Here is an 18,427-nt window from a genome sequence, read left to right on the forward strand (position 1 = left end):
CAGAGAGCTGGAAATTTTGGCGCTTTTCTATATACGACTGTGACGTCATATTTTTTGCGTCACAATGAGCGATATGACGTTATAATGGTGACGCGCGATGTAGAACGAAAGCCTCGCAAAGCTTGCTTTGTTTTCTTTAGGGATGCCCACCTCATGTTAGGTTACCAAGTTGCCGTGCTTATATGCTTTCAATGTAAACAAACTGCTTGAGTATATACAGCATCATGTTTTGTTCGGTGATTCCGTAATTCAGATCGATGTCCCACTCAAAACACTAAACTCAACCCATGCCGCTCCAGTCAGTATATTTGCTAACACCAAAGAGTTCGCGTTTTATTTAGTCATGGTAGAATGGAGATAAACATACTGCGCGTTCGGTTCCAAATTCAATTTAGCGGGGTTAAATCTACAGGTAACCTAACTCTACATTGAAAACACAGTATGTTTATCTCCTAAATGAAAAAGACGATCTGTATCCTTATCTACTTTGATTTGAAAGAAATGCAAACCATCAGAAGTTTATTTCAGATTGACTGATGCTGATGCGGACGTTTATGAAATTTTGAAAAGTGCTTTGTTGCATATATTTCAATCGACATTCGAGGCTTTTCGATAGACGTTCAGAACGCGCAGGCTTGAAGTGGATGAAACGAGTTTGTTGCACATCTAGGCAGCTATCTGGTGAAGTAGATGCAACAGTCAATCAAACCGCCTCTATTTAATAACTTAAAATATATATTTCCTTATAGGAGCAATAATTATTGCTCGCATGTTGTATTAGAGAAATGGAATGACCTTTTCAAGGTACAGAAACAGGTGTACAGTTGAGGAAATGGCCGAAATAAAAGATAATTTCACGGAACATTGTTTCCTGATCCTGTAAGGAAATTAAAAGCAGAGAAAACTATACTGACAAAACTAAACATGAAACAATTAAACCTAGCCAGTCTGTAGGTCAAGTTTGTTGGGTCATATCGTGTCCTGAAAACCAGGTTGTTCCAACAGTTACTCCAAAAACACAATTTTCGAGTAAGAGCGATTTGAAATTTATAATGCTTGTATTTTTGAGGAGATGTTATTCTTCACTGTATTTGATACGTACACAAAAACTGTACTGACAAAACTAAACATGCAACGTCCAAACCTGGTCAGTCTGTAGGTCAAGTGGAATTAAATGTCATATATGTTGGGTCACATATCAAACGTCAATAATTACAAAACAAATATATATATTTGGATCTAAACCTTACAGATTTTAAGACCGGGACTTGTCTGACAAAACGGAAATACATTTCCAACGCGTTAAACACTCACACGTTTGTTTACATGTATAACAAATTTACCTGATTGCAATAATGGTGTATTGTGTTTTGTTTATCGTTGTGATGTGGATGTTGTTGCAGCAGACTATCCAGTACTACTTATTAGCATACCTACCTCACTCACAAATGGCACCGCATGCACTTAGCCAGCATATCTTTCCATGTATCACCAGAGAGCCTTTGTCCTTTGTACATGGGTTACACGAAGAAGGAAGGGGAGAATTTAAATTGAGAAACAGAATAGCATACGTACTTCATGTATGCACCTCAGATGGCAAACAAAATGCCTGTTTATACCCTTTTGGTGTGTCACCAGTACAGAGCCACTATGTTACAACCTTGTAATCGTACTGGACCCTATGTTGTTTTAGGATCGGTCTCATTGTACATGGGCTATTCCTGAGTGCCTTAGTTACAGTATATGGCATAGGTCTCTACTTATATTCACCGCAGACTTGATTTCATTAGCTTTCATTTGATTTCAGATACAAACATCCTGCGATGGAGCGAAAGGTGCTACGTGTACACCTGCTAGAAGTATGTTCAACCTTTCCTGATCAATACTGATTTTAAGTGAGAGGTCAACTGCTGTTTATGTTTGCTCAATTCCGCGTTAAACAATGTGTCACACATAATATCCCCATGATCATACGAAATCTCTACTTAAAGAAGAGCTCACTGAACAAATCCAACTATATCATAAACATGTGTGAAACATGATCAAATAGTGATGCCGCGAAATGCTTTTACTATTTCCCGTCCACCCACAATAAAACAGGAGCTACAATTTCAACTGGTAGTGTTTTGATGAATTAAACAGTATGAACTATATGTCATTGGTTGTCCTCTATATCGTTTGGATTTGGAAAATGTCGACGGCTTATGAATAATAACTCATAATACTCCCCAAATATTTCTAGACAACTCTGTCCGGCTGTGCAAATATGTTTATAGTCGTAATAGAAATTGATTTTCCACAGTACACAATACTGCGTGAATATATAATGCAGATTGTCCTTACTTTTCTGCCTTGCATAAGCTGTATGAATAAATACAGAAAGCAATGGCAACACATTGTAACAATAATTGTGTGAGCTTTGACGTACATAATAATGTAAAGTTTAACTGAATATCAAACATGTAATAACGTGTGTCCAAACCGAACGTTATCCCATAACAAGTCAATTTATTTTTGTCATAAACAATATTTCGAGCAAGTCTTCTACAAGATTTTATTTTGAAAATATAATATTTAATAGTTCGCATAATAGGCAACTGCTAATGGATGTCTTAGGCTTCTTACCAATCATCCAAATGAGCATGTTGAATGGCGCGTTGTTTGTTGTCTGCCGTCTCTCATTGTTCCAAATCGTAAATGCACAGAAGACGTACCAGCTATAATATGCTAAAGTAAAACACTTTAGAAGTAAGAAACACTTACGAAAAATGTATAATTCGCACGTGACCAATCTCATCAGGGTTTCTTCTTTCTTTGTTTATATCAGTGATCTGATCTGTGATCGGTTCAAATACAACGTGGTATTATTATGACCCAGCATACTTGGGAAAGCTTTTGATTATTATTCTGTGTATATATAAGTTTCAAAAAAAAGGTATCAGAGAATCTCTTCTTTTGTGACGGGTGAAACCGGTGGCGCAGGATACCCTCACCTTTTCGCGAACACCTGGTATCATCACTATTTGATTCATAAACACATGCTCATGATATAATCGGAATCTAACAATGGACTCTTAGCAGAGATTTCGCTGGATAATGGAAAGGGTTTTGTCGCTTTTATTTAAATCTGTTGTATCGTAAAGGCTCACGATTGTGTGTATATATTTAATAATTTATTCATAAATGTAAGTGTATTATTCTTTTTTTAATAATTCACTTGTTTATGAAAATACTAGTACCATGCATTTGCCCCGAGATATATCAGATATACTGCTGGCGGGAAAAAAGAAGTTTATTAATTCTTTCATTATGCTAGTATTTTAGCACGTGGCCGGGGATGAAGTGGATAGCATTATCATGATGAAGTGGTTCTGCAATATGCGAGACTGCTACATATATAATGTTGAAGATTAGTGCGTGATATGATCCTGTTATAGTGGGTCCTTATCAGATATTCATCTGCATATTGATCATATTCAAGGCAAATTTACGAATGTTGAAATCGTTTTCTCCTGTCGAAACTAAATATATGTCTTAATAAAATCCATTGTCAATGCAGTATGTATGTGAAGGGCCTACTTAATTTTTAGTCGTATCTTTCATCCGTAACGGGTTGAAACAGTCGTGGCAGGTTTAGAACTCCATTGTTATATAGATATCACGTGTATTCCGCACTGACATTACAATGACAAGTCCCAGTTTTAACCAAGGTTTAATTCTGCCTCTGGAGGAGAGACGTTGTCGTATCGATTTAGCAATCTAACGGCCGGAGCAAGAGCGTGATATAGGCAATTATAAAATATACTGTGTCAAAATATGATTGTTGTATCACCATAACCTTTGTTGTTCAGTTCAAGCTGCCTATGTTAAATGTTCGGGGTAGAATGAACTTCCCTTATCTTTATGTACTATGGGATGTCATATATCCTTTTGTTATTGATCAATTCTCTCTAATACGTTTTTCACTACCTGTCTGTGACTCCTTTTCGGAATGTTCTCAGAGAGCTTATACCTATTTGACCCATATTCCCATGTTTAATATATGCGTTCCAAAATAGTATGCCAAAGAAGTCGGTACTGTATTTGTAACATAATTTCATTACGTTTTCAGACAACGATAGTTTAAGGACAATCAAGACACAATTCACGATTATCGACAGTATTCTTAAATGCACCCTTAAATCTTGACAAGGAAATGTTTCATTCATAGTTCCTGGAAAGGTAGAAAATCTTCACATCGAACACATACAAGACAATTTTACGAGTGTGGAAGTCTTCTTCTCCTGTCCAAACGAAACAGAAAGACACGGCGACATAAAATACTACATACTGTCGTATGAAGCTCAGGTATGTCTCATTAAAGATAAAAATGTGATTACACTTGAACAGAGTTGTATTACTTTAATTACAAAAAAAGTGTACGAATAACCAATGACTTCTTCAAATTTACTCCAGCTCAAACCTGCCTAGATAACAGATAATGCGTTGCCGTGCATCATGATCAGGTATAGATATACCACACATACATATACGCACGCACGCACGCAAGCACGCACGCGCATACAAGCACACACAGAAATATGGTGGTGGTCTTCCACTTTAAGTTTACAGTGTTTCGGCGACTATTTTAAGACTAGTAACGATTTGATAACGTTTGTAATGTTTTGGTCAAATCTAATTTTTAAGTGTATACTTTCGTTTGCCCGGCAGTTTATATACACAGTTAGGAAGGAAGATTTAGGAATAGGGTGGATATGTATGATGAGTACATATGCATTGAATACAATGTATATCGAGTATGATTATTCTGTTACATTTTGACAGCGAGAACATAACCACAACGTGACAGAAAATCCCCAAGGATTAAACATTTCAGCTGAACCTGAGTCGAACTGTAACTACTCCCGGGTTGTACCCATCACAGCACAAGTACACTACATGTTCTCGGTGAGTTAGGGTAAACTGTGTGTACACAGAAGGCTCACTATTGTATGTTCTCGTATGTTAATCATCCCGTTCCCCTTTAATACCAAAGCACTAAATATCTCAGATGATTCCATACACTTGTGTTGTAAACAAAGTCCAAAGTTATCAAAGAAAGGTAGTTAAAGCCTAAGGTAAATACCAACTTGTAAGATTGGTACTTGTTATTTACGATATTTATTTGAAGTAAGCGGAACACTACATTATCCTCTTCAATTCCAGGTTGTAGCATAAGATTCTTTTGCTGGGAATGTAGCAAATGTCAACTTCAGTATAAGCTTTTCAATACAGTTCGTGTGAGGCACGGTAAGAGTGAAACGTGATGTACTTATTCCGTAACTTACCTTCACCACAAACTCTTGACGAACTTGATTTGATTACAGGTCCGTGCATATAACAAATACAATGGAACCGTTTCTGAAAAGAATTATACCACGCTTACTGGAGGTATGTTTAACTGTTCCATGGATATGTCATATTTAATATTTGATTACACTGTGCTCGTAATAGTTTTGAAGTGAATGATCAACTTATGGTTAGGTTTGTTCAGTTATCGCATTGAGTGAGTGAGATCGGCTGAACACCGATTTGTCAACATGTCAGAGTAATTTATGAGGGAAGCCCAAAATAACATGCTGACATTCCAACAAAGAGTTGTCTACACGGCATGCTTAACTTCTGTGTGTTCAATTATAACAGACCTCCAAAAGTCTCCGAACAAATTAAATACAAACGTACCATGGTATACGTATGCAGTTCAAATGTCTTCACATCACCATACGACTCCAGTATCTAATATATATGTATCTCATGTTCATGTACGTCCTGCTTTCAAATCCCCTTTCATCATCATATTGTCAAGAGCCGTGACCGACAGGAACCACCTATTCGTTTAACTATTTTAACAGCCTCAGGTAAAGATTGGCCATCTCACAATGCGCATGAAATATTACCAGATTGAATCTGCACTGTTTACGCACCTGTTGTAGTAGAGAACGTGGATGTGCGAAAGGACTGGGGGTATATGCCGGATATCTATTTGCGTCATATGTATTTGCATAACATGAATGTAGACCGGTCTGAACTACTATGTTCGTTTTCCTAGCGTCCGGCCCTGTGGCTAGTTTGGATGTACTGAGTACAACGGCAGATTCCATCAGTATACAGTGGACCAGGCCATCACTTCCAAATGGCAACATCCTTGGGTATCTGATAAACGTTACATCGGACGGCAAACATGAAAGAGTTATAAATGTGACCTGTGACCATCCTGAGGGCGGCGTGAGTACAACCACCAGTTACTCTTTTTCATTTTCTGACCGTTACATTATGATAAAGATACATTCATCATGGAAATACATGATTGTCTTTTGGTTATTGAAGCACATTTGTCTTCCACAAAAAGATATGGTCTGCAGAAGTGAACGAAAACGAAATATCTTAACACTAACAGGACAATTACAATCATGGATATATATTTCATGTTACAGGGCAAACCGAACTGTAGGGAAACGGACACTTCAAACACGGAGAGTGCTCCTGTTGTCAACCAAGACAGAAATGAGCTGTGTGACTACAACATTACAGGCTTAGAATCCTACACTAACTACACAATAGTAATATCCTGTGTCAACATAAACGGAACAGGGGTGGAGAGGAACATCACATTTCAAACCAACATGACCGGTACGTGTGATGGAGTTAATGTTCATTCTACAATGACACTGCTTAAGTTTGATTGATCAAAATGTGATTAACATTAAGTATTTAATACAAATCAGATGCATCACAATTTACAAGCCTTTTCACATTCAAAGCATTTGTGAGAAAACGTCGGCCTGACGATGGCAAGCCTACATAGTGATGCATATATCAATGACTGCCAATAACCCATAAGAACTCTACACGTTCGACATAGAAACAACAACGTATCAAACATTACAAAATCTTTTTCAGAACACGCATGTGACGTTTTTCACCATATGTGACGCCTCCCCCTTTTGTAATGTTCTAAGATAGCTGAACTATTTGACATATTTGCCAAAGTTCAACTACGCATTCCAAAAGAGTATTCTAAAGCATTTGGTATTGCATATATATTACAAATACAGTATCCCAACAATGTGGTATTATTATAACCCAGCATACTTGGGGAATCCTTTGATTAATATTCTGTGAAAACATATTATAGTTTTAGAAAAAGGTATCAGAGTATCTCTTCTTTTGTGACGGGTGACACCGGTGGCGCAGGATACCCTCACCTTTTCGCGAACACCTTGTATCATCACTATGTGATTCATAAACACATGCTCATGATATAATCGGAATTCTAACAATAGACTCTGCTCTTAGTAGAGATTTCGCTGGATTATGGAAAGGGCTTTGTCGCTTTTATTTAAATCTGTTGTATCGTAAAGGCTCACGATTGTGTGTATATATTTAATAATTTATTCATAAATGTAAATGTATTATTCCTTTTTTAATAATTCACTTGTTTATGAAAATACTAGCACCATGCATTTGTCCCGAGATATATCAGATATATTGCAAATCTGCGGCTGTAAATTCTGGCGGAAAAAAAAGAAATTTATTAATTCTTTCATTATACTGGTATTTTAGCGCGTACCCGGGAATGAAGTGGATAGCATTATCATGATGAAGTGGTTCTGCAATATGCGAGACTGGCACATATATGATGTTGAAGATCAGTGCGTGATATGATCCTGTTATAGTGGGTCCTTATCAGAGATTCATCTTCATATTGATCATATTCAAGGCAAATTTACGAATGTTGAAATCGTTTTCTCCTGTCCAAACTAAACATATTTCATAATAAAATCCATTGTCAATGCAGTATGTATACTACTCAAAACAAGTTAAAGAACACCCACAATCTAAAGGGTGTGTGTTGCAATACCCACCAGCCAAGACAGATTTACTGTAGTCTTAAGGAAAATGTGGGTGTTCTTTAACTTCTTTTGAGTAGTATATGTGAAGGGCCTTCTTAATGTTTAGTCGTGTCTTTCATCCGTAATGGGTTGAAACAGTCATGGTAGGTTTAAAACTCCATTGTTATATAGATATCACGTGTATTCCGCAGTGACGTTACAATGACAAGTCCCAGTTTTAACAAAGGTTTAACTCTGCCTCTGGAGGAGAGACGTTGTCATATCTGTTTAGCAATCTAATGGCCGAAGCAAGAGCGTGATATAGGCAATTATAAAATATACTGTGTCAAAATATGATTGTTGTATCACCATAACCTTTGTTCTTCAGTTCAAGCTGCCGATGTTAAATGTTCGGGGTAGAATGAACTTCCCTTATCTTTATGTACTATAGGATGTCATATATCCTTTTGTTATTGATCAATTCTCTCTAATACGTTTTTCACTACCTGTCTGTGACTCCTTTTCGGAATGTTCTAAGAGAGCTTATACCTATTTGACCCATATTCCCATGTTTAATATATGCGTTCCAAAATAGTATGCCAAAGAAGTCGGTACTGTATTTGTAACATAATTTCATTACGTTTTCAGACAACGATAGTTTAAGGACAATCAAGACACAATTCACAATTATCGACAGTATTCTTATATGCGCCCTTAAATCTTGACAAGGAAATGTTTCATTCATAGTTCCTGGAAAGGTAGAAAATCTTCACATCGAACACATACAAGACAATTTTACGAGTGTGGAAGTCTTCTTCTCCTGTCCAAACGAAACAGAAAGACACGGCGACATAAAATACTACATACTGTCGTATGAAGCTCAGGTATGTCTTATTAAAGATAAAAATGTGATCATTATACTTGAACAGAGTTGTATTACTTTAATTACAAAAAGTGTACGAATAACCAATGACTACTTTAAGTTTACTCAAGCTCAAACCTGCCTAGATAACAGAAAATGCGTTGCCGTGCATCATGATCAGGTATAGATATACCACACATACATATACGCACGCACGCACGCACGCACGCACGCACGCACGCACGCACGCGCATACAAGCACACACAGAAACATGGTGGTGGTCTTCCACTTTAAGTTTACAGTGTTTCGGCGACTATTTTCAGACTAGTAACGATTTGATAACGTTTGTAATGTTTTGGTCAAATCTAATTTTTAAGTATATACTTTCGTTTGCCCGGCAGATTATATACACAGTTAGGAAGGAAGATTTAGGAAAAGGGGGGATATGTATGATGAGTACATATGCATTGAATACAATGTATATTGAGTATGATTATTCCGTTACATTTTGACAGCGAGAACATAACCACAACGTGACAGAAAATCCCCAAGGATTAAACATTTCAGCTGAACCTGAGTCGAACTGTAACTACTCACGGGTTGTACCCATCACAGCACAAGTACACTACATGTTCTCGGTGAGTTAGGGTAAACTGTGTGTACAAAGAAGGCTCACTATTGTATGTTCTCGTATGTAAATCATCCCGTTCCCCTTTAATACCAAAGCACTAAATATCTCAGATGATTCCATACACTTGTGTTGTAAACAAAGTCTAAATTTATCAAAGAAAGGTAGTTAAATATTAAGGTAAATACCAACTTGTAGGATGGGTACTTGTTATTTACGACAATCATTTGAAGTAAGCGGAACACTACATTATCCTCTTCAATTTCAGGTTGTAGCATAAGATTCTTTTGCTGGGAATGTAGCAAATGTCAACTTCAGTATAAGCTTTTCAATACAGTTCGTGTGAGGCACGGTAAGAGTGAAACGTGATGTACTTATTCCGTAACTTACCTTCACCACAAACTCTTGACGAACTTGATTTGATTACAGGTCCGTGCATATAACAAATACAATGGAACCGTTTCTGAAAAGAATTATACCACGCTTACTGGAGGTATGTTTAACTGTTCCATGGACGTGTCATATGTAAATATTTGATTACACTGTGCTCGTAATAGTTTTGAAGTGAATGGTCAACTTATGGTTAGGTTTGTTCAATTATCGCATTGAGTGAGTGAGATCGGCTGAACACCGATTTGTCAACATGTCAGAGTAATTTATGAGGGAAGCCCAAAATAACATGCTGACATTCCAACAAAGAGTTGTCTACACGGCATGCTTAACTTCTGTGTGTTCAATTATAACAGACCTCCAAAAGTCTCCGAACAAATTAAATACAAACGTACCATGGTATACGTATGCAGTTCAAATGTCTTCATATCACCATACGACTCCAGTATCTAATATATATGTATCTCATGTTCATGTACGTCCTGCTTTCAAATCCCCTTTCATCATCATATTGTCAAGAGCCGTGACCGACAGGAACCACCTATTCGTTTAACTATTTTAACAGCCTCGGGTAAAGATTGGCCATCTCACAATGCGCATGAAATATTACCAGATTGAATCTGCACTGTTTACGCACCTGTTGTAGTAGAGAACGAGGATGTGCGAAAGGACTGGGGGTATATGCCGGATATCTATTTGCGTCATATGTATTTGCATAACATGAATTCTGAAAAGAATTATACCACGCTTACTGGAGGTATGTTTAACTGTTCCATGGATGTGTCATATGTAAATATTTGATTACACTGTGCTCGTAATAGTTTTGAAGTGACTTATGTTTAGGTTTTTCAATTATCGCATTGAGTGAGTGAGATCGGCTGAACACCGCTTTTGTCAACATGTCAGAGTAATTTATGAGGGAAGCCCAAAATAACATTTTGACATTCCAACAAAGGGGTGTCTACACAACATGCTTAACTTCTGTGTGTTTAATTATAACAGACCTCCAAAAATCTCCGAACAAATTAAATACAAACATACCACGGTATGCAGTTCAAATGTCTTCATATCACAATACGACTCCAGTATCTAATATATATGTATCTCATGTTCATGTACGTCCTGCTTTCTAACCCTCTTTCATCATCATATTGTCAAGAGCCGTGACCGACAGGAACCACCTATTCGTTTAACTACTTTAACAGCTTCAGGTAAAGATAAGCCCTCTCCCAATGCGCATGAAATATTACCAGATTGAATCTGCACTGTTTACGCACCTGTTGTAGTCAATGCAGTATGTATACTACTCAAAACAAGTTAAAGAACACCCACAATCTAAAGGATGTGTGTTGCAATACCCACCAGCCAAGACAGATTTACTGTAGTCTTAAGGAAAATGTGGGTGTTCTTTAACTTCTTTTGAGTAGTATATGTGAAGGGCCTTCTTAATGTTTAGTCGTGTCTTTCATCCGTAATGGGTTGAAACAGTCATGGTAGGTTTAAAACTCCATTGTTATATAGATATCACGTGTATTCCGCAGTGACGTTACAATGACAAGTCCCAGTTTTAACAAAGGTTTAACTCTGCCTCTGGAGGAGAGACGTTGTCATATCTGTTTAGCAATCTAATGGCCGAAGCAAGAGCGTGATATAGGCAATTATAAAATATACTGTGTCAAAATATGATTGTTGTATCACCATAACCTTTGTTCTTCAGTTCAAGCTGCCGATGTTAAATGTTCGGGGTAGAATGAACTTCCCTTATCTTTATGTACTATAGGATGTCATATATCCTTTTGTTATTGATCAATTCTCTCTAATACGTTTTTCACTACCTGTCTGTGACTCCTTTTCGGAATGTTCTAAGAGAGCTTATACCTATTTGACCCATATTCCCATGTTTAATATATGCGTTCCAAAATAGTATGCCAAAGAAGTCGGTACTGTATTTGTAACATAATTTCATTACGTTTTCAGACAACGATAGTTTAAGGACAATCAAGACACAATTCACAATTATCGACAGTATTCTTATATGCGCCCTTAAATCTTGACAAAGAAATGTTTCATTCATAGTTCCTGGAAAGGTAGAAAATCTTCACATCGAACACATACAAGACAATTTTACGAGTGTGGAAGTCTTCTTCTCCTGTCCAAACGAAACAGAAAGACACGGCGACATAAAATACTACATACTGTCGTATGAAGCTCAGGTATGTCTCATTAAAGATAAAAATGTGATCATTATACTTGAACAGAGTTGTATTACTTTAATTACAAAAAGTGTACGAATAACCAATGACTACTTTAAGTTTACTCAAGCTCAAACCTGCCTAGATAACAGAAAATGCGTTGCCGTGCATCATGATCAGGTATAGATATACCACACATACATATACGCACGCACAAACGCACGCACGCACGCACGCACGCACGCACGCACGCGCATACAAGCACACACAGAAACATGGTGGTGGTCTTCCACTTTAAGTTTACAGTGTTTCGGCGACTATTTTCAGACTAGTAACGATTTGATAACGTTTGTAATGTTTTGGTCAAATCTAATTTTTAAGTATATACTTTCGTTTGCCCGGCAGATTATATACACAGTTAGGAAGGAAGATTTAGGAATAGGGTGGATATGTATGATGAGTACATATGCATTGAATACAATGTATATTGAGTATGATTATTCCGTTACATTTTGACAGCGAGAACATAACCACAACGTGACAGAAAATCCCCAAGGATTAAACATTTCAGCTGAACCTGAGTCGAACTGTAACTACTCACGGGTTGTACCCATCACAGCACAAGTACACTACATGTTCTCGGTGAGTTAGGGTAAACTGTGTGTACAAAGAAGGCTCACTATTGTATGTTCTCGTATGCAAATCATCCCGTTCCCCTTTAATACCAAAGCACTAAATATCTCAGATGATTCCATACACTTGTGTTGTAATCAAAGTCTAAATTTATCAAAGAAAGGTAGTTAAATATTAAGGTAAATACCAACTTGTAGGATGGGTACTTGTTATTTACGACAATCATTTGAAGTAAGCGGAACACTACATTATCCTCTTCAATTTCAGGTTGTAGCATAAGATTCTTTTGCTGGGAATGTAGCAAATGTCAACTTCAGTATAAGCTTTTCAATACAGTTCGTGTGAGGCACGGTAAGAGTGAAACGTGATGTACTTATTCCGTAACTTACCTTCACCACAAACTCTTGACGAACTTGATTTGATTACAGGTCCGTGCATATAACAAATACAATGGAACCGTTTCTGAAAAGAATTATACCACGCTTACTGGAGGTATGTTTAACTGTTCCATGGACGTGTCATATGTAAATATTTGATTACACTGTGCTCGTAATAGTTTTGAAGTGAATGGTCAACTTATGGTTAGGTTTGTTCAATTATCGCATTGAGTGAGTGAGATCGGCTGAACACCGATTTGTCAACATGTCAGAGTAATTTATGAGGGAAGCCCAAAATAACATGCTGACATTCCAACAAAGAGTTGTCTACACGGCATGCTTAACTTCTGTGTGTTCAATTATAACAGACCTCCAAAAGTCTCCGAACAAATTAAATACAAACGTACCATGGTATACGTATGCAGTTCAAATGTCTTCATATCACCATACGACTCCAGTATCTAATATATATGTATCTCATGTTCATGTACGTCCTGCTTTCAAATCCCCTTTCATCATCATATTGTCAAGAGCCGTGACCGACAGGAACCACCTATTCGTTTAACTATTTTAACAGCCTCAGGTAAAGATTGGCCATCTCACAATGCGCATGAAATATTACCAGATTGAATCTGCACTGTTTACGCACCTGTTGTAGTAGAGAACGAGGATGTGCGAAAGGACTGGGGGTATATGCCGGATATCTATTTGCGTCATATGTATTTGCATAACATGAATTCTGAAAAGAATTATACCACGCTTACTGGAGGTATGTTTAACTGTTCCATGGATGTGTCATATGTAAATATTTGATTACACTGTGCTCGTAATAGTTTTGAAGTGACTTATGTTTAGGTTTTTCAATTATCGCATTGAGTGAGTGAGATCGGCTGAACACCGCTTTTGTCAACATGTCAGAGTAATTTATGAGGGAAGCCCAAAATAACATTTTGACATTCCAACAAAGGGGTGTCTACACAACATGCTTAACTTCTGTGTGTTTAATTATAACAGACCTCCAAAAATCTCCGAACAAATTAAATACAAACATACCACGGTATGCAGTTCAAATGTCTTCATATCACAATACGACTCCAGTATCTAATATATATGTATCTCATGTTCATGTACGTCCTGCTTTCTAATCCTCTTTCATCATCATATTGTCAAGAGCCGTGACCGACAGGAACCACCTATTCGTTTAACTACTTTAACAGCTTCAGGTAAAGATTAGCCCTCTCCCAATGCGCATGAAATATTACCAGATTGAATCTGCACTGTTTACGCACCTGTTGTAGTAGAGAACGTGGATGTGCGAAAGGACTGGGGGTATATGCCGGATATCTATTTGCGTCATATGTATTTGCATAACATGAATGTAGACCTGTCTGAACTACTATGTTCGTTTTCCTAGCGTCCGGCCCTGTGGCTAGTTTGGATGTACTGAGTACAACGGCAGATTCCATCAGTATACAGTGGACCAGGCCATCACTTCCAAATGGCAACATCCTTGGGTATCTGATAAACGTTACATCGGACGGCAAACATGAAAGAGTTATAAATGTGACCTGTGACCATCCTGAGGGCGGCGTGAGTACAACCACCAGTTACTCTTTTTCATTTTCTGACCGTTACATTATGATAAAGATACATTCATCATGGAAATACATGATTGTCTTTTGGTTATTGAAGCACATTTGTCTTCCACAAAAAGATATGGTCTGCAGAAGTGAACGAAAACGAAATATCTTAACACTAACAGGACAATTACAATCATGGATATATATTTCATGTTACAGGGCAAACCGAACTGTAGGGAAACGGACACTTCAAACACGGAGAGTGCTCCTGTTGTCAACCAAGACAGAAATGAGCTGTGTGACTACAACATTACAGGCTTAGAATCCTACACTAACTACACAATAGTAATATCCTGTGTCAACATAAACGGAACAGGGGTGGAGAGGAACATCACATTTCAAACCAACATGACCGGTACGTGTGATGGAGTTAATGTTCATTCTACAATGACACTGCTTAAGTTTGATTGATCAAAATGTGATTAACATTAAGTATTTAATACAAATCAGATGAATCACAATTTACAAGCCTTTTCACATTCAAAGCATTTGTGAGAAAACGTCGGCCTGACGATGGCAAGCCTACATAGTGATGCATATATCAATGACTGCCAATAACCCATAAGAACTCTACACGTTCGACATAGAAAGAACAACGTATCAAACATTACAAAATCTTTTTCAGAACACGCATGTGACGTTTTTCACCATATGTGACGCCTCCCCCTTTTGTAATGTTCTAAGATAGCTGAACTATTTGACATATTTGCCAAAGTTCAACTACGCATTCCAAAAGAGTATTCTAAAGCATTTGGTATTGCATATATATTACAAATACAGTATCCCAACAATGTGGTATTATTATAACCCAGCATACTTGGGGAATCCTTTGATTAATATTCTGTGAAAACATATTATAGTTTTAGAAAAAGGTATCAGAGTATCTCTTCTTTTGTGACGGGTGACACCGGTGGCGCAGGATACCCTCACCTTTTCGCGAACACCTTGTATCATCACTATGTGATTCATAAACACATGCTCATGATATAATCGGAATTCTAACAATAGACTCTGCTCTTAGCAGAGATTTCGCTGGATTATGGAAAGGGCTTTGTCGCTTTTATTTAAATCTGTTGTATCGTAAAGGCTCACGATTGTGTGTATATATTTAATAATTTATTCATAAATGTAAATGTATTATTCCTTTTTTAATAATTCACTTGTTTATGAAAATACTAGCACCATGCATTTGTCCCGAGATATATCAGATATATTGCAAATCTGCGGCTGTAAATTCTGGCGGAAAAAAAGAAATTTATTAATTCTTTCATTATACTGGTATTTTAGCGCGTACCCGGGAATGAAGTGGATAGCATTATCATGATGAAGTGGTTCTGCAATATGCGAGACTGGCACATATATGATGTTGAAGATCAGTGCGTGATATGATCCTGTTATAGTGGGTCCTTATCAGAGATTCATCTTCATATTGATCATATTCAAGGCAAATTTACGAATGTTGAAATCGTTTTCTCCTGTCCAAACTAAACATATTTCATAATAAAATCCATTGTCAATGCAGTATGTATACTACTCAAAACAAGTTAAAGAACACCCACAATCTAAAGGATGTGTGTTGCAATACCCACCAGCCAAGACAGATTTACTGTAGTCTTAAGGAAAATGTGGGTGTTCTTTAACTTCTTTTGAGTAGTATATGTGAAGGGCCTTCTTAATGTTTAGTCGTGTCTTTCATCCGTAATGGGTTGAAACAGTCATGGTAGGTTTAAAACTCCATTGTTATATAGATATCACGTGTATTCCGCAGTGACGTTACAATGACAAGTCCCAGTTTTAACAAAGGTTTAACTCTGCCTCTGGAGGAGAGACGTTGTCATATCTGTTTAGCAATCTAATGGCCGAAGCAAGAGCGTGATATAGGCAATTATAAAATATACTGTGTCAAAATATGATTGTTGTATCACCATAACCTTTGTTGTTCAGTTCAAGCTGCCGATGTTAAATGTTCGGGGTAGAATGAACTTCCCTTATCTTTATGTACTATAGGATGTCATATATCCTTTTGTTATTGATCAATTCTCTCTAATACGTTTTTCACTACCTGTCTGTGACTCCTTTTCGGAATGTTCTAAGAGAGCTTATACCTATTTGACCCATATTCCCATGTTTAATATATGCGTTCCAAAATAGTATGCCAAAGAAGTCGGTACTGTATTTGTAACATAATTTCATTACGTTTTCAGACAACGATAGTTTAAGGACAATCAAGACTTAATTCACAATTATCGACAATATTCTTATATGCGCCCTTAAATCTTGACAAGGAAATGTTTCATTCATAGTTCCTGGAAAGGTAGAAAATCTTCACATCGAACACATACAAGACAATTTTACGAGTGTGGAAGTCTTCTTCTCCTGTCCAAACGAAACAGAAAGACACGGCGACATAAAATACTACATACTGTCGTATGGAGCTCAGGTATGTCTCATTAAAAATAAAAATGTGATCATTATACTTGAACAGAGTTGTATTACTTTAATTACAAAAAGTGTACGAATAACCAATGACTACTTTAAGTTTACTCAAGCTCAAACCTGCCTAGATAACAGAAAATGCGTTGCCGTGCATCATGATCAGGTATAGATATACCACACATACATATACGCACGCACAAACGCACGCACGCACGCACGCACGCACGCACGCGCATACAAGCACACACAGAAACATGGTGGTGGTCTTCCACTTTAAGTTTACAGTGTTTCGGCGACTATTTTCAGACTAGTAACGATTTGATAACGTTTGTAATGTTTTGGTCAAATCTAATTTTTAAGTATATACTTTCGTTTGCCCGGCAGATTATATACACAGTTAGGAAGGAAGATTTAGGAATAGGGTGGATATGTATGATGAGTACATATGCATTGAATACAATGTATATTGAGTATGATTATTCCGTTACATTTTGACAGCGAGAACATAACCACAACGTGACAGAAAATCCCCAAGGATTAAACATTTCAGCTGAACCTGAGTCGAACTGTAACTACTCACGGGTTGTACCCATCACAGCACAAGTACACTACATGTTCTCGGTGAGTTAGGGTAAACTGTGTGTACAAAGAAGGCTCACTATTGTATGTTCTCGTATGTTAATCATCCCGTTCCCCTTTAATACCAAAGCACTAAATATCTCAGATGATTCCATACACTTGTGTTGTAAACAAAGTCTAAATTTATCAAAGAAAGGTAGTTAAATATTAAGGTAAATACCAACTTGTAGGATGGGTACTTGTTATTTACGACAATCATTTGAAGTAAGCGGAACACTACATTATCCTCTTCAATTTCAGGTTGTAGCATAAGATTCTTTTGCTTGCAATGTAGCAAATGTCAACTTCAGTATAAGCTTTTCAATACAGTTCGTGTGAGGCACGGTAAGAGTGAAACGTGATGTACTTATTCCGTAACTTACCTTAACCACAAACTCTTGACGAACTTGATTTGATTACAGGTCCGTGCATATAACAAATACAATGGAACCGTTTCTGAAAAGAATTATACCACGCTTACTGGAGGTATGTTTAACTGTTCCATGGATGTGTCATATGTAAATATTTGATTACACTGTGCTCGTAATAGTTTTGAAGTGAATGGTCAACTTATGGTTAGGTTTGTTCAATTATCGCATTGAGTGAGTGAGATCGGCTGAACACCGATTTGTCAACATGTCAGAGTAATTTATGAGGGAAGCCCAAAATAACATGCTGACATTCCAACAAAGAGTTGTCTACACGGCATGCTTAACTTCTGTGTGTTCAATTATAACAGACCTCCAAAAGTCTCCGAACAAATTAAATACAAACGTACC

The 18,427-nt window shown here is 37.2% G+C and overlaps 1 protein-coding gene across 7 annotated transcripts in view; it reads left to right on the top strand.

The window, feature by feature from the left end:
• The window catches only part of LOC124111740 (phosphatidylinositol phosphatase PTPRQ-like), a 247,471-nt gene that overhangs the window by 180,288 nt on the left and 48,756 nt on the right, over positions 1–18,427 (top strand). For 4 of the 7 annotated variants that reach the window (XM_048384534.1, XM_048384538.1, XM_048384539.1 and 1 more), the window contains 16 exons: positions 4,211–4,347; positions 4,825–4,947; positions 5,367–5,430; positions 6,089–6,264; positions 6,474–6,669; positions 8,619–8,755; positions 9,250–9,372; positions 9,792–9,855; positions 11,829–11,965; positions 12,464–12,586; positions 13,006–13,069; positions 14,369–14,544; positions 14,754–14,949; positions 16,898–17,034; positions 17,529–17,651; positions 18,071–18,134. The exons of 1 other annotated variant lie outside the window; for it this stretch is intronic. In XM_048384534.1, coding sequence (XP_048240491.1) covers positions 4,211–4,347; positions 4,825–4,947; positions 5,367–5,430; positions 6,089–6,264; positions 6,474–6,669; positions 8,619–8,755; positions 9,250–9,372; positions 9,792–9,855; positions 11,829–11,965; positions 12,464–12,586; positions 13,006–13,069; positions 14,369–14,544; positions 14,754–14,949; positions 16,898–17,034; positions 17,529–17,651; positions 18,071–18,134 — 2,040 coding nt within the window. Of the gene's footprint in view, positions 1–1,807; positions 1,860–4,210; positions 4,348–4,824; positions 4,948–5,366; positions 5,431–6,088; positions 6,265–6,473; positions 6,670–8,618; positions 8,756–9,249; positions 9,373–9,791; positions 9,856–11,828; positions 11,966–12,463; positions 12,587–13,005; positions 13,070–14,368; positions 14,545–14,753; positions 14,950–16,897; positions 17,035–17,528; positions 17,652–18,070; positions 18,135–18,427 lie in introns of all 7 variants that reach the window. 2 more of the 7 variants (XM_048384540.1, XM_048384541.1) reach the window with 1 other exon arrangement.

The sequence above is a fragment of the Haliotis rufescens genome, unplaced genomic scaffold (genome assembly GCF_023055435.1).
Source record: "Haliotis rufescens isolate VD_foot unplaced genomic scaffold, xgHalRufe1.0.p SCAF_5, whole genome shotgun sequence".
In the NCBI taxonomy this organism is placed as follows: domain Eukaryota; kingdom Metazoa; phylum Mollusca; class Gastropoda; order Lepetellida; family Haliotidae; genus Haliotis; species Haliotis rufescens.